We start from the raw sequence: 21,431 nt of genomic DNA, 5'->3' as shown, positions 1-21,431 counted from the left end.
TTATGTAAGCCTTGCTTGTTCAATATTCAATGCAAAACTTGTTTGGGTCCCTATTGAAAGGTTAATTTGTTCAACCTCAGCCCGCGGCTTTGTTGCGTTTTAAATTTTGGCCCAATCTGTATTTGAGTTTGACACCCCTGCACTAGGCAAAGGGAAGGAGGCGACAGCAAGGCAGAACTGTGTTTTGAAGGTTTATTTAAACCTTTAATGAATGTGTGGGATGTGTATGCTACCACTTGTGAGTGAATGCAGACTATGTGTGGAATTAACCAATGTGAATTTACCAGGGGTTGTTGTCGGTGCGTGTTGGATGTATCGTTCGTCGAAATCCAAAAGGGGTGAGGCGAAGGGGCAGTCAGCGGGAAGGCAAGCAGTCAAGGAGCTGGAGAGAGGCAACGATGTCAGGGTCCAAACCGTGGTCAAGGATCGGGGAAGGCAAGCAACAATCCGGGAGGGCAAGGACACGATCACTGAAGACACTGTGGAAGACACAAAGGACATCAAGACAGGAACGAGGAAAACACAAAGAAGGCGAGCAAGGAACGTGGAAGAGGTGCCAGACGTGATGCTTACTCAGCTGAGATTGGCTACGTTCTGGCGAAGGTCTCTTCTTCTTCTTCTTTTGTTTTTATGGCGGTTGGCAAGCAACCTTCTGGTGTGCATTACCGCCACCTACTGTAATGGAGTGTGGACCGAGGTGGATCCCTACTCTATATTATTTTATTTAACCCAGTGTTTTTTAAATATGTGTATATTTCTTTGTATCCTGTGTTTTCTGAATGCAATCCTAATATACTTCCCACTTCTAACCTAATATTTTCTTTTTCTAACTTATTTTCCAGTATTTCTCTTTCTCTATTGTATTTCCTACATTGTATTAAAACATGGTCAACATTCTTTATTTGATGGCAAAAATCACACAGCCCTGTAGTATGTTTTCCTATCAATTTTAGTGAACTATTTAGATATGTATGTCCTAATCTCATTCTAGTAATAATGTCTTCTTCTTTCCTATTTCTACACCCTCCTCTCATGACACCTACTCTCCTCTGGACTTTGTAAAACTCTCTACCTTTTGTTTCCTTATTCCAATTATCCTGCCACTTTTTATTGTGTTCTATCTTAATTATGCTCTTCACTTCTTCTTTACTGTGCTTAATCTCCATGTTTACTTCTGTTTTAGTGGTTGCTTGTTTTGCATATCTATCAGCTAACTAATTTCCCTCAACTCCTACATGAGCAGGAACCCAGAGAAATGTTACCACACCTCCCGCTTTATTTATCCTGTAGATTGCCTGAACTATTTCATAAACTATATCTAGTCTTGTGTCTGATGCTATGTTTTTTATGCTCGTCAATGCACTGCTGGAGTCCGAGCACACGACTGCTTTCCTTGCTTTGTTTTCCTCTATCCAGTTAACTGCCATATAAATTGCTACCAATTCCCCCGTAAAAACAGATAGTATATCACTGATTCTTTTAGTTAACACTATATTTCCTTGTAGGATAACTACAGCAGCTCCTACTTTACTATTTATAGTTTTTGATGCATCTGTGAATATCATGATGTTATCAAAAAACATTTCCTCAATCCAATGCTCTATCTGGTAACTATTTAAATTTCTATTCTCCAGTAATTGCATGTTTACCTTTGGGTTTTCATACATCCACGGTGGTATTGCAGGAATTGGTACTGTAGGGCTAACTTTAATATTGTCAATTTGTGCTTTGTTACATATATCTCCTATTATCCACCCAAAACTATTCCTTTTTTTCTTCTCGTTTTCTTGGCAGTTTATTAGCACTTGACGGGTTGGATGTCCTTGCTTGGATCCTTTTAAGTTTGCCCAATAAACTGCTGAGAGTTGATCTCTCCTCATGTCCAAAGGTTTTTCGTTCATTTCTACTTGTAATGCTGCCACTGGAGTAGATTTAGTAGATCCACAACATAACCTTAAAGCCTGCGACTGGATCCGGTCTATTTTCCCAAGTAGTGTTTTTGAAGCAGGTTGATAAATAATGCATCCGTAGTCAATAACAGATCGAATTAAAGTGATATATATTGTTTTCAATGTCAACCTATCAGCCCCCCAATCTTTACCCCTCAAAGCCCTCATTATATTTAACACCTTTTTACTTTTCTCCACTATCTTGCTGATGTGGGTTGACCAGTTAATATTTTTATCAAACCATATTCCTAAATATTTAAATACTTGTACCTCTTCTATGTTTTCTCCATAGAGTTTTATTTGGAGCTTGTTTTGTACTTTCCTCTTCGTAAAATTTATGACTTTTGTCTTTCCAACAGAGAATCTTAAACCCCAAGCCGCCCCCCAGTCTTGAACATTATTTACCGCTTTTTGAATCTTCTTTTCTATATGATTTGTATTTCTACCTCTCTTCCACATCACTCCATCATCAGCAAACAATGCCACCTGCACTAACCCTTCCACTTCACTAAAAACTTCATTTATCATGATGGAAAATAGTACTGGACTTATTATACTCCCTTGTGGGGTCCCATTTTCCACTTCGTATTCTCTGCTATATTCATTCTCTATTTTTACTAATAATGTTCTACTTGTTAAAAAGTATTTTATCCATCTGTACATTCTTCCTCTAATCCCAATCTTATTTAGTTTCATCAGCAACCCCTGTTTCCACAACATATCATACGCTTTCTCTATGTCAAAAAATACCGCTATTATACTTTCTTTATTTATATGTCCCTTTCTAATTTCCTCTTCCAGCTGCACTGCTGGGTCATTTGTGCTTCTTGCTTTGCGAAAACCACTTTGGTTGTTTTTTATCATTTCTTTTGACTCTAAATAATATATTGATCTTTCATTAATCATTTTTTCCATTACTTTGCCCAAATTTGAGGTCAATGCTATCGGCCTATAATTTCCTGCCTCTTCCGGATCTTTCCCTGGCTTGCATATTGGAATTATTACAGCTGTTTTCCACTCATCTGGTAATTTTCCTTCTTCATATATCCTATTATATAATTTCAAGACCACTTCTTTGCCGATGCTACCTAAATTTTTGATCATTTGATAACTCACCAGGTCTTTCCCTTGCGTCGTATTTTTAACTTTTTTTAAAATTCGAACCATTTCATCCAAAGAAAATGTCATATCCATAGTGTTGGTAAAACTATTATCGTTGTCTTCCTTCATTTCCTTAATATTTGAACTAATTGTTTCTTCTCTCTTTTGTTTTTCTACATTTCTCAAATTATCATTACTGTGCACGTTAACAAAGGTTTTTGCTAAAAGTTCTGCTTTTTCTTTATTTCCTACCACACTCCGCGTTCCATCTTTCATCACATGATTTTTATGTTCTTTTCTGACCCATGACATTCTCTTGATCATTCCCCACACTTGGCTTAAAGGAGTATTTAGTGTTTCACAAAAAGTTCTCCAATGGTGTTTTCTTGTTTTTTGAATAACATACCTTACTCTAGCTTGATGCCTTTTATATTGGATCATGTCTTGGAAATTGTGTTCTTCTCAATATTCTAAATGCTCTATTCCGTTCTTGTATTGCATCTGTGCACTCTTGTGTCCACCACGGCACTATCTTCCTTCTTCTCCCTATACTATTCCTTGGTATGCTCTGTTCGGCTGCTTCTATTATGCACTTTGTAATATCTGTATTTAATTGTTCAATATCTTGATTTATATCTACTTCCCTTAAAGTTATGTCGGTAATTTCCCTAAATTTCCCCCAGTCACCATGACTATACTTCCATCTTCCTTCTATCCTAGAGCTTTCTGTCCTATGATTTATGTTTATGTGAATGAAGATTGGATAGTGATCACTTCCCATTGTGCTGTATTTATTTACTTCCCACTCCATCTTTCCTGCTAACCCTTGTGACACTAGTGTTAAATCTATTGCTGTTTCTTTACCCGTGACGACATCTAACCTTGTTCCCGACCCATCATTCACACACACCAGTTCTTTTTCCTCCAAAAGTGCTTCCAATGTATCCCCATTCCAGTCATCCCTTTCACCCCACATTGTGCTATGTGCATTAAAGTCACCACACCAACTAATATTGCCACTCCAGTGCTCGATTATTGTTTCTAGTTGGTGAATTTCTAATTTCTTGCATGGATTATAGAAGTTTAGTACTTTGTATCTTTCTTTATTATTCCATACTTCTACTCCTACTATCGCTAGTTCTTGTTTTACTTTTAATATTGAATAATGCATATCTTCCTTAATAAATATGGCACATCCTCCTCCTTGCCCATCATTCCTATCTTTACGTATCGTTATATATCCTTTTATTATAAAGTTTAATTTTGGCTTCAGCCATGTTTCTTGAATACATATTATATGTGGTTTATTTTTCATATTATTAATATATCCCTTTAATTCCTGTCCATTTGCTATCAAACTTCTGGCATTCCACTGAACAATTAACATGGCGTTGGATTGTGGTAACATGACTCGGTCTCGTCTACTCTCTGTAGCTCACCTTGCACCTGTTCCCAGGATAGTTCTTTTAAATTTAAAAACTTTGCTGCTGCTTTGACAATTATTTTGATTTTCTCAGTCTTGTTTCTAGCCTGTTCTGTACAGTTTATTACGTAAGCCAGGAATAAAACTAGTTTGTCCATGGAAATTCCTGTATTTGCTGCCTCTTGTTTTTTATTTCTTGAACTATTTTCACTTCTGTCCTGTTCTGCACTTTCTTGATTTCTTATTTTAACTGCCTCTGCATATGTAATATTTCTTTCAACTCTGATTTGCTGTACTTCTGTTGCCTGTTTTCTTATGATGCAGCCCCCATACGCTGCTGTGTGATTCCCGCCACAATTACACCACTTGGCCTGTCCATTTTATCCACATTGTCCATATTCATGCTCTCCTCCACACCTTCCACATCTCATCTGAGCATGACACACACTAGCTATGTGCCCATAGCGTTGGCACTTGAAACAACGTACTGGGGGTGGCACGTAAGCTCTAACATAGAAGCTTAAATACCCAATCATGATTCTCTCTGGTAGGACCTCCTCTGCAAATTGCACTAGCACGGATTCGCTCTCAGTCTTTTCACCGTTCCTAAATGCCATCATTCTTTTCATCATAGTGACGGTTCCTCCTTTTATTTCTCTTTTCAGATCATCTAAATTTTCTCCTCTTGGGATTCCTGTCACGACTCCTCTTGCTCCCTTTCGTTCTCCCACTTCGATTTTTTCCTTTATTTTGTTGCACAGTTTTTGCAATCGCATTGCTTTGTTCTTTTACTCTCCATTTTTGCATTTAATCAACAGCCGTCCGTCCCTGAGCACCTTCGCTATCTCCACCTCTCCAATGTCCTTATTTAATCCCTTAACCAGTGTCATCAAACTAATGTCATTCATATCTTGGTTTGATTTAAATGTATAAATTATCTTATATTCATCCACCATAACCCTTTTCCTCTTATCAACCTCTTCATCGTCTTCATGCACTCTTTTAGCACTCGACTTTCCTTCACTCCCTCCTCTCCCCTTCTTTCCTCTCTCCCCTCTAGTCCTATCCATTTCCATACTATCCTCATACATCCCGTCACTATCCCCTTCCATCTCGATCCAGTCACAAAACAGCTTATGCTCAACCGCCAAAACAGATTTAGACACTCTCGCCGCCGCCAAATTCACTCCAAATGTTTCACTACTAACCCTCTCCGCCCGATACCGCCCTCTCGGCGAAGGTCTCCTGGCTACACTGGTCTTTTATGCCGCTCCCTCTCGTCAAGTCCAGGTGTGTTAATTATTGATCCTTTGCAGGCTCGTTGCTGCTTGGGCGTGCTGTGCTCAGCACAAGTGGAGGCGAGTCTGTGTACGCTGTCAGCAGAGGCACGTCTTAGCGCGCTGTCAGAGGAGGCGCCTGCCGCCGAAGGAAACGCGGGTTCGACTCCGCATCGTGACACTCAGAGACAAAAACATGTGAAAGTATGGTTGTGTTACGGCTCCCAGAAAATAGAGTATATGTAAAGTAGAGTTGTACGGTATACCGATATTAGTATAGTACCGCGATACTAATGAATCATATTCGGTACTATGCCGCCTCTGAAAAGTACCGGTAAAATGTGTGACATCATGTCTGATACGAACTTGGACAGCCAGTTAACATCTAAATGTCCTCCAATAAGCACACAAGGCTGTTTTTTTTTCTATTTTATTGAAGTCATTTACAAAATGACCTATTTTGTTTTATATCCTATTTAAAAACAACAGGAACTATATATATTGTCACTTTAGTAGGTAGACATATTCACGTTGCACTTTACTGTAGTGTTTTCTTTTTCTTTTTGTCTACGCATGGGAGAGTGAGAAACATAATTTCGAGTCCTTTGTATGTCTTACATGTAAAGAAATTGACAAATAAAGCTGACTTGACTTGAAAAGGTAAACATTGTAGGCTATATAGGCTATAAAGAACTAGCAGCTACACAACAGGTAAGCACACAATAGCACATAAGCTAAGCAAACAACTATAGTTGCATATTACTTGCACATACAAAGTCTTCAAGGCAGAAGCGTATTAGAAAGTATCCGGTAACAAACGTGTCAGCCTCATGCAACTTATTGCTTCATGACGAGCTTAACTGCTTGAATTATTGTAGCCATTCGGGTTTTGCCAAAAAAAGTCAATTACCACTCCATTTTAACTTAAAAACAGCATAAGTCCATTCCAAACGGTTAAGAGTAAATAGGGTATATTTTTCCTGCATGCCACTGTTCTCGGTTTGACTCATTTTACTTGATCAAGCCTTTTCTAGCATCCCACACTACAACATATAAACTATGTATGAATCTTGCTGATATCCTATTGCATCAATATTAAGTATTGGCCAATTCTCAAGCCTCCCAATATCAGTGTCGTTTCGGAAGTGAAAAAACTACCAATATTAATAAAAGTATAATTACAGTTAGGCTATAATATAAACAATAATGATAATAGTTTTGTTTTTTTAAATCATATTATAAGCATATTTACTTATTGCCATCGTAGGCTCTAGCACCCCCCCCCCCCCCCCCATATTTTTGTAGTTCAGTGGTTGTGCATATTTACCAACATTAAACAATTACATTTTTTATCACAATTATAATCAGATATGGTGATGAAGAAACAATATCTTATTAAATATTATTTCCTCATTCCCTTTTATTACAATGTTTTGAGTAGAATGAAGTCCATCCATTTATCCCTTTTACTCCCGCTTGTCCCTCCTCGGGGTTGCTGAGGTGGCTGAAGCTGGGCTGCAGGGCCAACACAGATAGACAGACAACATTCACACTCACATTCACACACTAGGGCCAATTTAATGTTGCCAGTCAACCTATCCTCAGGTGCATGTTTTTGGAGGTGGGAGGAAGCCGGAATACCCGGAGGGAATCCACGCAGTCACGGGGAGAACATGCAAACTCCACACAGAAAAACCCTAAGCGGGTCTCAAACCCAGGACATTCGTATTGTTAGGTCCTGAAATTATGAGAAAAAAATACATTAAATATAATTGGCCCCATTTGTCCATACTACAACCAGTTCTTGCGCTCACAATTGTCATTTTCCTTAATACAATTTTTCTGTTTTGTGGAGAAAAGTTTGATGTCCGATTGTGACTTTAGCTGCAGTGGCAAAGAGTTCCACAGATGTGAGTACTTCACTGAGAACTCAGACTGACCTAGAGTCGTCCGGTACCTTTTCACTCTACATCAGGGGCTAACCCATTAAGACACTGAAAAGTAGTTATTCAAAATGAGAAATTTATAAAATTATCAAAACTCATCATATTATATTTTGTGGTAATACTGCAGTGATGATGCTTCATTGGTTTTTGGTCAAATATCTTCAGTGTTTGTTTATACAATGACAACAGAGGCTTCACTACACATTGTGTGGCCTGTCCCCAGACCGTTGCACAAAAAAATCACTGCAAGCATGTAAAGGTAAGCAGCTTGAACAGATAAACAAGGTCTAATACGCCTGAAACAACTTCTATTTCTTTTTATGGTCTTAGTCTTTTTTTTAATATGGCCATCAAATTTTAGCTTAGTCCAAATTAACACCCATATATTTAAATTCCTTTACCTGCTCTATTTTATTTTGGTTAATGTTGACTTGAATTTCATTTAATGATTGTTTCTACAAAGAGAAACACATTAAGACGGTTTTGTCATAATTTAGGGTTAAACTGTTATTTTGAAGCCATGTTGATACTTCGGCTAATTGTTCATTATCTCTGAAGCCTTTTGAGGAGTGTTGGCTACCATATAAATGACTGTATCATCTGCAAATGTTGGAAAGGTAATGTATATATATTTACTGAAAAGCAGTGGACCCAAATCGGATCCTTGTGGCACACCCAAAAAAATATCCATCCATCCATCCATCCTTTTCTACCGCTTATTCCCTTTAGGGTCACGGGGGGTGCTGGTGCCTATCTCAGCTACAATCAGGCGGAAGGCGCTTTATACCCTGGACAAGTTGCCACATCATCTCAGGGCCAACATAGATAGATAGACAACATTCACACACTAGGGCCAATTTAGTGTTGCCAATCAACCTATCCTTAGGTACATGTCTTTGGAAGTGGGAGGAAGCCGGAGTACCCAGAGAGAACCCACGCATTCACGGGGAAAACATGCAAACTCCACACAGAAAGATCCCGAGCCCGGGATTGAACCCCAGACTACTCAGGACCTTCGTATTGTGAGGCAGACTCACTAACCCCTCCTCCACCGTAAATCCTCCAAAATATATATATATATATATATATATATATACTAAAAAGCAGTGGACCCAAAACGGACCCTTGTGGCACACCCAAATCCCAATTTTTTATGTTTGATTTTACACCATTTATTTTAACACATTGATGTCGCGATACAAGATATGATTTGAACCAGTTTATGGTCTATTTTGATACATTAAATTGTCATCAACATTAGGTGATTTACAGTGTCAAAGGCCTTTCTAAAATCTAAAAATACTGCTCCAACACCCTTGTCCAAACTACATTTTTATTATTCGATGAGCCGGCACATGTTTGGGCCTGTATTAAAACGGTTTAGGATTTAGTAGGTTATTTTAATCTAAATGGGTCATCAATTGTTCAGCCACCAGCTTCTCAAATACCTTTGAAGTCCCAGGCACAAATGTGATTGGTCTGTCATGATCCCTTGCACGGATCATGTTTTGTTTAGTTATAGAGACTACCTTAGTTCTGTTTCAGCACCCCTGGGTTTGTTTGTGTTTTGGTTACCATGTGTGTTGATGAGTTTCACCTGCCTCTGATTAGTGTTTGGGATGCTCACCTGCTTCCGGGCACTAATCGGAGAGCTACTTATTCCTGTTTCCCGCCACAATCAGTCTGGCTGTCTTATTTTCTCCATGCAACAGTTACGCGTGTTACTACTTGATTCCTGAGCTAAGCTTTGCCCTTTGTTTGCTATGCTAAGCTTTTCTATCCCATCCATTTTCTACCACTTGTCCCGTTCGGGGGCACGGGGGTGCTGGAGCCTATCTCCGCCGCAATCTGGTGAAAGGCGGGGTACACTCTGGACAAGTCGCCACCTCATCGCAGGGCCAACACAGATTGACAGACAACATTCACACACATTCACACACTAGGGCCAATTTTAGTGTTCCCAATCAACCTATCCCCAGGTGCATGTCTTTGGAAGTGGAAGGAAGCCGGAGTACTCAGAGGGAACCCACGCAGTCACTGGGAGAACATGCATCTTGTTAGCTATTCCATTAGCTTCCCGTGCTATAAGCACGCTTGTTTTGTTTGTTTTGCATCCTGTATACTTTATGAGGATAAATCATTTTCTCACTTGCACCTTGCCTCCAGAATTTCCGTCTACATTCTGGGAGAGCGACTCCTCGCATAAACATGCGACCACGACGTGACATGGTCGATAATTGAATGCCTCATCTGTTGCACCAGATTTAGAAATTGGTCTCACAACAGCTGTTTTAAAACTTCGTGGTAATTCACCATTTTAAATGGATATATTTACTAGGCCCTGTCTACATTAAGTATAATATTGTGTTGTATCTTGGTTTTGATAATGTTGTAGCATCCTTTTTGATCAAAGAAGAAGACATATTTTTCGCTTGAATTGTTCAGATGACTAATAATTTTTATTTATTTTGTTGTGATTAGCCAGTGTCATGTGAAAAGATTAGGGTGAATATTTCATATCATTGCATGGTTTTGGTCTTGGGATCAAACTGGCTGCCAGTTGTTGAACAGAGTTAATAAAATATTAATTAAATTGATTTACAACTTCTGCTGCATTACTGACAATTCCATTAGTATTAATAAGTACAGATCAGCAGTGTTCGACCTATGTCCCAAGGGCCACAGGAGTATTTGATTTGGCCCAAGAGGCGTCACTTATCTAATTATGAATTTGGCTGCAGGGTGATTTTGCTCATTTTCAAAGTCATTATATGTGTTAAATCTGTGGATAATATGAGTAACTAAGCGCTATGACCACTTATGCTTTGATCAAACATTATGCAGCATTTATTTATATCACCCAATGCAAACAACCTTACCAATAGTCATGGTGCAGAAAAAAAATCGAACCAACACAAAGACAGACATGGTCATACAAAACACAATATACAACAATTTGTGGCTATTATAAACAATGTCCATGCACCATAACAAAATTCAGAATTACTCCCATTTAAATCCATTGCAAAGCATGCTGAGAAAAATGCAAAACCCTATCTCCACACTTATCCATGTTTGGTGCATTTCAGCTACTTGATATATTCTGATTGATTATAAAGGAGGATTTCATGGATGTTAACAAGGTATGAGTCCAACTTTCACATACTGTTAATATCCAAGTGGCCTCCAGGGCAAAAAAGCCTGGACACCCCCGGTTTAGATACACAAACGTTTGTACAATTTTGGGAGTGGTTAATTGAAAAATTTGTTTCTAAATGAGTGAACTATTTCCTCAAGAATCAGCAAACGTCTGCATGAAGTAAAAAGAAAGGGGACCTTTTCAATTCACTCACCACTTTAAGTCTTAATGCTTTAAAAACGAGTACATATCTGTATGTAGCTGAGTTTGAAGTATCTTTTCAGTGCTAAGTCCCACTTTTCACAAGCTGAATAATGGTGTTGTTAACTTAGGCAAACAATATATTTTTCCATTGTTTTTTAGAGTGCAGGTACATTTCTGAATATTATTGGAATTGATCACACCACTAGTCTACATTTTCAATTTGAATGACATCATCCCAATTAATGTTTTTTCAAAGTGGGAAAGTTTGTGCTTTGCAATTGCCATTTTTTCTTTATTAACATTAGAAATAGAAAAATACATTTGGTAACCGTTTTTTAGTCAGTTTTCTTATCATCATGGTAGGTTTGTATGGTATACCCGTATCAGTATAGTACCGCGATACCAATGAAACATATTCTGTACTATACCGCCTCTAAAAAGTACCGGTCCCCCACCCCTTGTCACGTCGTTTTACGAGCAGATGAGCATGTTCGGCAGCGCAAAATCACAGAGTACTTACAAACAGACACAGTGTGTAGACAGAAAAGGGAGAATGGACACATTTTGGCTTGAAAACTAAAAATAAAGGTGAAGTTATAACACTGAAATGCCCTCAGGAGGAGGTGCTGTAAGACATGGCTAGCTAGCGGCTAAAGTCCATCCACAGTCCGCAGTGTTTTAGCTACTTCTAAATCACTAATCCTCGCCTCCATGGCGACAAATAATGTAAGAATCTTACAAGTATCATCCCTGCAGGACGAGGGATAGCTAAACATGCTTCACTACACACCGTAGCTCACCGGCGTCATCGCTAATGACGCCATTCCTGAATGTAAACAAACACCATTGGTGGAGCTACACCTGATATCCACTGTAATGAGCGTATCTAGTCGATACTAATATGATTACCTTATTATTATTTAGCATCACAAAATCTTTTTGAATTTTTATTAAATGTATATTATGTTTATAAACTCAGGAAATATGTCCCTGGACACATGAGGACTTTGAATATGACCAATGTATGATCATGTAACGACATGGTATCGGATTGATACCCAAATTTGTGGTATCATCCGAAACTAGTGTAAAGTATCAAACGAGAAGAATAAGTGATTATTACATTTTAACCGAAGTGTAGATAGAACATATTAAAGGAGAACAAGTAGATTAATTATTCTACCACTTTTCGACCAATTTTTCCACATTTTCTACCACTTGTCTTTAATTATATTTGACAAAATAATAGAATGGTAAATGACACAATATGTTACTGCATATGTCAACAGACTAATTTGGAGCCTTTGTTTGCTTAATTACTACTAAAAGACAAGTTGTCTTGTATGTTCACTATTTTATCTAAGGACGAACTTACAATAAGAAAGATATGTTTAATGTACCGTAAGATTTGTTGTTAAAATAAAGCCACTAATGCCATTTTTTGTGGTCCCCTTTATTTGGAAAACTATCAAAAAGTATCGGGACAACACAAAATCAGGGTCATATCGTCATCTAACAACCCTGTCACAAAGTTATATGTCTAACGACACGTTCTGGTTTGTTTGTGAAGGTAAAATCTGATCAGGTTTGACTGCTCCTCTTAGGATATTTTATGAATTGGCACAGTTTATGTTTTGATACTAAATGTTTAAATGCAATTTTTTTTAAACTTTTGTACATCCAATTTATATTAAAATCAATAAAATGTGTTTCCTTTTTTGGACTAAATTGCTTCAGCATTTCATCAAAATGAAGATGAAAATATGTACTTTGTACTATATAAATCTAAAATGTTAAATTTAATTGTGGGGGACATTTAAACATTGTATTCAATCCTGATTGTATTAGCTTCAGTAATAAAACATTTAAATCTCTCTCTGATATAAATGGGAACCCTCTTCCATTTTGACGATCTTTCCTGAGACACGTGTGCCCAAGAAGATTGATCATGCTGGATGGGATATAATCAAGTAACCAAATTCCATATTTGAGTTGCTCAGTAACAAGTTAACCTCATTAAAGTTTGAATATAGACATCAAATGTTAATATGATTTTGAGTTGTTTTCTTGTTTTCTTCTAAGAATCCTTCGCAAGTATGCATTCATTTCGGTTTGTCGTAGTCAGGAAGTAGTCTTTGCCATTATGTTGAATGTGCCAGTCTTGTCTTTTGTTGAGTTTTACAAAGTGTTTGCACTGTAAGAATACACACCAGCTGTTTGATTGTAACGTGCATTTTAGTTCTAGTTGTCATGATCCGCTACTTGGATCATGTCATGTTCTGGTTTAGTTCTGTTTTTGTATCACATCTGGTTAGTTTGTCGTCCTTAGTTCCTGGTGGCACTTCCTGTTTGTTCCGTTCCCTTAGCAACGCATTTGTGTCACCTGCTCTCTGTTTGTCCCTCGCACCTGCTTTTTGATTATTCCCTATATTTAAGCCTGCCCTTTTTGTTCCTTCGGTCTCGCAGTGTAATTTGCTCTTGATGCAACGGGTGACGTCGCGATCCCGCATTGTGGCAAATACCCTTTTGAACTCGATTAGCTTCCACGCTATTTGTTTGTTTATTTCCCTAGCTCACATGCTAGCGTCTTTTGTTCCTTTTAGCTCACATGCTAGTCCAGTTGGTTTTGTCTATAGTGCCTTTGTGCAAGTGTTTTGTTCTTAGTTCGTTTTTTAGCATAAATAAATCATTTCTTACCTTATCCGACTGCCTAATTGAGAGAACGCAACCGCATCACCACAATGCCAGCGAAACGTCACACTAGTTTTTGTAGATGTTACAACCACCATGTAAAACCACTAATCCTAATCAGTAACATGTATATGGCAAATCCAATGTAAATTAGCATTAAGCAAGCACAGTATCCAAAGAGGAGCTTTACTTTTTGAAAATGTCAAATTGTGTTTTCTGACAGACGCAGCCTTCATCATCGCCATGTTGCTGGCCAGTCTGAACAGCTGCTGCAACCCTTGGATCTACATGTTCTTCGCGGGTCACATGTTCCAGGGCGTGACGCGGGGCTTCGTCTTCTGCTGCTGCTCTTGCAGCCGCTTCCTGTCCGCCTCTTCAGGCAGCCGCCATCACAACATCAACACCAGCAGCAAACAGAGGAGCTCGGCACACACATCCAGCACACACACGGACGCAACATAACAAATATTCTCCCATCATTTTTCATATGATATGAATGCCAAGACAAGTTTCAAAATAATAGAAATATGAAAAATGATTATTATTGCTGTAAATTGATCATGGTTACAGTATAACACACATGAAGTCCTACAAGATGCAATAGACAGTAAATTACTGAGAGGTGTCCCTATTAATGTGCCCATCTCCCTGGGACAAAGTAAAAAAAAACTCCCCTTATGAATCAGTACCTCCAAGTCCGAGTCCATGGTTCTCGTCCGGAAAAGGGAGGAGATCTTGTTCAAGTACCTCGGAGTCTTGTTCATGAGTGAGGGAAGAGTGGATCATGAGATCGACAGGAGGAATCGGTACGGCGTCTTCAATAATCCGGACGCCATATCGATCCGTTGTGGTGAAAAAGGAGCTGAGCCGGAAGGCAAAGCTCTCAATTTACCGGTCCATCTACGTTCCCATCCTCACCTATGGTGGTGAGCTGTGGATTATGACCGAAAGGACAAGATCCCGGGTACAAGCGGTCGAAATGAGTTTCCTCTGCCGGGTGGCGGGGCTCTCCCTTAGAGATAGGGTGAGAAGCTCTGTCATCCGGGAGGAGCTCGAAATAAAGCCACTGCTCCTCCACATCGAGAGGAGCCAGATGAGGTGGTTCAGGCATCTGGTCAGGATGCCACCCTAACACCTCCCTAGGGAGGTGTTTAAGGCATGTCCGACCGGTAGGAGGCCACGGGGAAGACCCAGGACACGTTGGGAAGACTATGTCTCCCAGCTGGTCTGGGAACGCCTCAGGATCCCCCAGGAAGAGCTGGACCAAGTGGCTGGGGAGAGGGAAGTCTGGGCTTTTCTGCTTAGGCTGCTGCCCCCAGGGCCCCGACCTCAGATAAGCGGAAGAAGATGGATGGATTGATCTAAAGTTTGCCGACTTCATTCTCTTTCTGTATGACAGATATTCCTATTATTTATGCAATAAAAAATGTAAACAATTGATCATTACATTGTTGGTTGTTTTGAAGTGCTGGCCAAAAACATCTTAATAAAATTATTACTGTATTTTCCGGACCATAGGGCGCACCGGATTATAAGGTGCACTGCCGATGAATTTTCATATATTAGGCGCACCGGATTATAGGGCAGATTAAAGGAGTCATATTGAAATTTAGTTTTTCTAAATGGAAAACACTTCCTTGTGGTCTACATAACATGTAATTGTGGTTATTTGATCAAAATGTTGAATAGATGATGTTTTACGGATCATCTTCAAGCCGCTTTCTGACAGTTACTTCCGGATGCACCGTTTTGTGGGCGGTCTTATTTACGTGGCTCACCTTTGGCAGTGTCTTCTCCCCGTCATCTTTGTTCTAGCGGTGTAGCATGCAAGGACGGGAGTGGAAAAAGTGTCAAAAGATGGAGATAACTTTACTTCAATCAATATCGGAGCAGCATCTCCTCATCTGGAAACAGCAACACCAGAAATGTGTCCCGTGAAAAACCGACGGATCGGAACTCTAATGACTAAATTTCCCTAAGTGAATAATGTAAACTGACTACACCGGTATGTTTCAGTACTTTCATGACGAGTTTACTGACATACGTATATAAGTAAGAACTTTACACTACTGACCTACTCAGTGACCTAGTGGCTAGAGTGTCCGCCCTGAGATCGGTAGGTCGTGAGTTCAAACCCTGGTCGAGTCATACCAAAGACTATAAAAAAAATGGGACCCATTTCCTCCCTGGTTGGCGCTCAGCATCAAGTGTTCGAATTGGGGGTTAAATCACCATAAATGATTCTCGGGCGCGGCACGGCTGCTGCCCACTGCTCCCCTCACCTCCCAGGGAGTGATCAAAGGGATGTGTCAAATGCAGAGGACACATTTCACCACACCTGGTGTGTGTGTGACAATCATTAACTTCTTTAACTTAACTTTATATTAGAAATGTCAACAGCGGAGGATGAATGTCCCGTAACAAGAAGATAGAGAAAAAGAAGAAGTTTATCGACTACGGGGTCGACACGGACTACAAAGGCGGACATTCGCAATTTTTCAGGATTTATGCAGATCCCAAATACAGATCAGCAGGTACCAGAAGATAAGAAAAGTTGCTTTTGCATATTATTGCGAAACGAAACGCCAGATAATATGTCTTACCTTATACACACACCATAATAATACTTGTAGGTTTAATGCGCCGACAATCCATCAAGCGGTGCGGCTTCATCGCTTACCAAAGTCGTACTAAAATATTTTGATAGATTTTTGAGCGTGTGTGTAATGTTCTATAATTTCAATTGGAACATTTAAAATGTTGGTGCTGTTTACTTGAGACATATTGCCATCACAGAGCAGCCCACACATATCTCTTATGTTTGACTGCCATCCAATGGTCACTCTTATCATCACACCATGTACCAAATAAAATAGCTTCGAGGTGGGTAAGTTCCACCAATCTTATTCCTTACATTAATCGCACCGGGTTATAAGGCCAATGTCGAGTTTTGAGGGGAAAAAAATATTTTAAGTGTGCCTTGTAGTCCAGAAAATACGTAAAAATGTATGATATAATAGCTATGTTTATCATTGCTTATACGGTAGCTGTCTGAATTTTTGTCACATCCCTTTGTCATTGAATTATGTAAGCATCTTTTGACTGGCACTGTTTACATGATGTAAACATAAGAATTATGTTTGTTGTTGTTTTTTCAAATACCCCATATATTTCCATGTGAAAGTTACTTTGTTAGCTATTTGAAGCACGCAGAAAGGTTGTTATGTTTGCTGAGGTGTGAGCAAAACAGTAAATATGATCTCAAAATTCAACCATAAGAACGTCCGCTTGGCAAAAAACAAAAGAAAAACGTGTCAATTCTCTGCCAGGTGAACGCTGAAGCTGCCACAGCATCGTCCTGTGCTAGTCAGCAGGGGGCGCACCAAGACGTCCAGCGTCGCCTTCCACAGGCTCTGCAGCCAGCGAGTTCCCATCAGAATGGCCTGCATGCTCGGGCGTATCATCCTGCACACGACACAGTCATTCATCTTCAAATAATCACTTCATTTGTTCTCCGTTTCCCGCTTGGTTCTCTAGGGGTCAAAGGTCACACTTTGCTGTTTTCCAAGGTCTAATTTTACACTTGATGTGGGGGGAAAAATGTAGTAAATATTCTTAATATTTTATTTTGAAAAGAATAATGAATTAATGTGAACACAGTGTCCACCCTGAGATCGGTAGGTTGTGAGTTCAAACCCTGGCCGAGTTACACCAAAGACTATAAAATTAGGACCCATTACCTCCCTACTTGGCACTCAGCATCAAGGGGTTGGAATTGGGGGTTAAATCACCAAAAATGATTCCCGGGCACAGCCACTGCTGCTGCTCACTACTCCCCTCACTTCCCAGGGGGTGATCAAGGGTGATGGGTCAAATGCAGAGAATAATTTTGCCACACCTAGTGTTTGTGTGACAATCATTGGTACTTTAACTTTAACTGAACAAATAATAAAATAATAATATTTGATTAGTTCAACATAAATTTCATATGAGTATGATACAACTTTTCCACTTCCAATAGATATTCAATTGGTTATTGGATGATACTGATATCAATCCAATATGATATCAACATCCATCCATCTATCAATTTTCTACCGCTTATTCCCTTTCGGGGTCGCGGGGGGCGCTGGCGCCTATCTCAGCTACTTGATTTGTAGTGTGGGATGTTAGAAAATGTTTCATCAAGTGATATTTAGTTGTCATATTTTGTTTTATTACATTTCTGAAAATCTTTTGTTGCATTCAGGTTGGTCTTTGCCATCAACTTGAATATGCCACTCTTGTATTTTGTTGAGTCCTACAAAGTGTTTAAACTGTAAGTAGTGTACTACACACCAGCTGTTTGACTGTAATGTGCATCTTAGTTGTAGTTTTCGTTAACACATTTGGAGGTGTTGAAATCGCCATAAAATTCGCTCCATTCTGTCCACTAAAGACGCTGAGATCATTATCCATGCGTTTGTTACGTCTCGTCTCGATTACTGTAACGCATTATTTTCGGGTCTCCCCATGTCTAGCATTAAAAGATTACAGTTGATACAAAATGCGGCTGCTAGACTTTTGACAAGAACAAGAAAGTTTGATCACATTACGCCTATACTGGCTCACCTGCACTGACTTCCTGTGCACTTAAGATGTGACTTTAAGGTTTTACTACTTACGTATAAAATACTACACGGTCTAGCTCCATCCTATCTTGCCGATTGTATTGTACCATATGTCCTGGCAAGAAATCTGCGTTCAAAGGACTCCGGCTTATTAGTGATACCCAAAGCCCAAAAAAAGTCTGTGGGCTATAGAGCGTTTTCCTTTCGGGCTCCAGTACTCTGGAATGCCCTCCCGGTAACAGTTCGAGATGCCACCTCAGTAGAAGCATTTAAGTCTCACCTTAAAACTCATTTGTATACTCTAGCCTTTAAATAGACTCCCTTTTTAGACCAGTTGATCTGCCGTTTCTTTTCTTTTTCTCCTATGTCCCACTCTCCCTTGTGGAGGGGGTCCGGTCCGATCCGGTGGCCATGTACTGCTCGCCTGTGTATCGGCTGGGGACATCTCTGCGCTGCTGATCCGCCTCCGCTTGGGATGTTTTCCTGCTGGCTCCGCTCTGAACGGGACTCTCGCTGCTGTGTTGGATCCGCTTTGGACTGGACTCTTGCGACTGTGTTGGATCCATTATGGATTGAACTTTCACAGTATCATGTTAGACCCGCTCGACATCCATTGCTTTCCTCCTCTCCAAGGTTCTCATAGTCATCATTGTCACCGACGTCCCACTGGGTGTGAGTTTTTCCTTGCCCTTATGTGGGCCTACCGAGGATGTCGTAGTGGTTTGTGCAGCCCTTTGAGACACTAGTGATTTAGGGCTATATAAGTAAACATTGATTGATTGATTGATTGATACAAAATCGCTAATGCTAATCAGTAGCCTGTATATGGCATGTACAATGTAAAGTAGCATCAAGCAAGCGTATTTGTTTGAATGCACTTATTTCATGTTGGAATGTCACAAAAGTTATTATATATAACAAACTTGATTTCTGCACACAAAAAGAATAGGCCCTAGTGTGTAAATGTGAGTGTGAATGTTGTCTGTCTATCTGTGTTGGCCCTGCGATGAAGTGGCGACTTGTCCAGGGTGTACGCCGCCTTCCACCCGATTGTAGCTGAGATAGGCGCCAGCGCCCCCCGCGACCCCACAGGGGAATAAGCTGTAGAAAATGGATGGATGGATGGATTTCTGCATGTTTACTTTTTTGATGTTTTGAAGAAAAAACTCCTAAAAGGCTCTCAAATGGGTACAAGCTGTTATCTGTCCGCTAAGCTAGCAGTAAGAGACGTTAGCGGGAGCAGAATACGACTTCTTGTATCGGAGTTATTATATGATCGATATTTTCCGATACCAGTTTCTTGCTGATATCAGAATATCAATATCAAAGCAGGACACTGCAGGCATCAAAATAATGTTTGGTGGAGAACTGAAAAAAAATGCTTAAAATTAAGCATTTTTACGTTAAAATGTTGAACAAATTTTTTTCTTTCTTTCGTAAGTATTCATCCAATAAAGCAGGGGTGTCAATCTCATTTTAAATCAGTGGCCTAATGGAGAACAATCTACTCCCAAGTTGGCCGGACTGCTAAAATCACGGCACGATAACTTAAAAATAAAGACAACTTCCGATTGTTTTCTTTGTTTAAAAGTAGAACAAGCACATTCTGAAAGTGTACAAATCATAATGTTGTTTATTTGTCGTTATTCAGATTTTCTGAATAAATGATGTGATAATGTTGATCAGTCAACTCATTGGTTAATTCTTAATCAAGATTAAAAAAAATGTAATCGAAATCAAAATACAGTATGTTGTTTATGTAGTTTGATCGTTTTCCTCAACTAATGTACTAACATCATGTGGTTTGTTTTGTACATATGTAGCATCATCTACAAGGATACAAAGAATTGCTATTGTGACATCTAGTGGACACATTTAGAACAGCAGTTTCTTTCATTCAAGAATTTCAGGTTAATTTTTATACTTAGTGAATTCATCCCGCGGGCTGGATAAAATCTGTTGGCGGGCCTGATCCGGCCTTCGGGCCGTACGTTTGACACCCCTGCAATAAAGTATTACAATTAACAACTGTAATACCGATGATTGACTGAGTCAGTGTTCAATGTTGACTCTACAATGTTTATGTTACACACAAATCAATCCATTCATTTTAAATCAACTTATCATTTTGTGTGAAACAAATGATTATAACATAAAAAGTATAGTATAGTCCTCTTTACTGTTTTTTGTTCGTTTTTGATATTAGTATATATTCCAACACAAGTTGAGGATTGGTCCACTAAATAGTTTAAAGTATATTTTTTTCCTTATGTCTTTATTTTGCAGCCCTTTGAGACACTTGTGATTAAGGGCTATATAAAAAAACTTTGATTGATTGATTGATTGATATTTTGTCATTGTCTAAGTGGGCGGGGCTTGTGTCCCACAGGAAGTTGTGGAAGCGGCTGACACCAGGAGTGAAAATGAAAACCGTGCTTGGGGTTTTTTTGGCTGCTGTCAAACGTACCAGACGTGGAGGTAGCTGAGGACGGCGAAGAGGAGCCCAGAGAGAAGAGACATGGGAAGGGCCAGAAGCACTGTGAACGCCCGGTACATCCACACTCTGCATAGCTCGAAAAGGGCGTGGCTCCAGATCCAGACTCGGTCGCCACTGCGCACTGACAACGGCTCTGCGATAACGTCCTCAAAGGTCACCTGCACACACACACACCAGAAAATAAAAATTACACATATATATATATATATATATATATATATATATATATATATATATATATATATATATATATATATATATATACAGTATATATATATATATATATATATGTAGCTGAGATAGGCGCCAGCGCCCCCCGCGACCCCGAAAGGGAATAAGCGGTAGAAAATGGATGGATGGATGGATATATATATATATATATATACATATATATATATATATATATATATATATATATATATATATATATATATATACAGTATATATATATATATATATATATATATACATATGTATATATATATATATATATATATATATATATATATATTAGGGCTGCAAATCTTTGGGTGTCCCACGATGTGTTTCAATATTGATTCTTGGGGTCGCGAATCGATAATATATCGATTTTTT

The 21,431-nt window shown here is 39.2% G+C and overlaps 2 protein-coding genes across 3 annotated transcripts in view; one reads left to right on the top strand and one right to left on the bottom strand.

Moving 5' to 3' along the window:
• The window catches only part of LOC133535138 (isotocin receptor-like), a 30,528-nt gene extending 15,333 nt beyond the window's left edge, over positions 1 to 15,195 (top strand). Inside the window, exon 3 of the mRNA XM_061874657.1 lies at positions 13,954 to 15,195. Coding sequence (XP_061730641.1) covers positions 13,954 to 14,192 — 239 coding nt within the window. The 3' untranslated portion in view covers positions 14,193 to 15,195. The remainder of the gene's footprint in view (positions 1 to 13,953) is intronic.
• Positions 14,251 to 21,431, bottom strand: part of LOC133535139 (caveolin-2-like) — a 28,076-nt gene continuing 20,895 nt past the window's right edge. For both annotated transcript variants that reach the window (XM_061874659.1, XM_061874658.1), the window contains 2 exons: positions 20,808 to 20,995; positions 14,251 to 17,195 (listed from right to left, as the gene is read on the bottom strand). In XM_061874659.1, coding sequence (XP_061730643.1) covers positions 17,045 to 17,195; positions 20,808 to 20,995 — 339 coding nt within the window. In that variant the 3' untranslated portion in view covers positions 14,251 to 17,044. The remainder of the gene's footprint in view (positions 17,196 to 20,807; positions 20,996 to 21,431) is intronic.

The sequence above is a fragment of the Nerophis ophidion genome, linkage group LG16 (genome assembly GCF_033978795.1).
Source record: "Nerophis ophidion isolate RoL-2023_Sa linkage group LG16, RoL_Noph_v1.0, whole genome shotgun sequence".
Classification (NCBI taxonomy): domain Eukaryota; kingdom Metazoa; phylum Chordata; class Actinopteri; order Syngnathiformes; family Syngnathidae; genus Nerophis; species Nerophis ophidion.
Note: the sequence above shows the minus strand (reverse complement) of the source record. Positions and strands in the feature narration are given on the sequence as shown.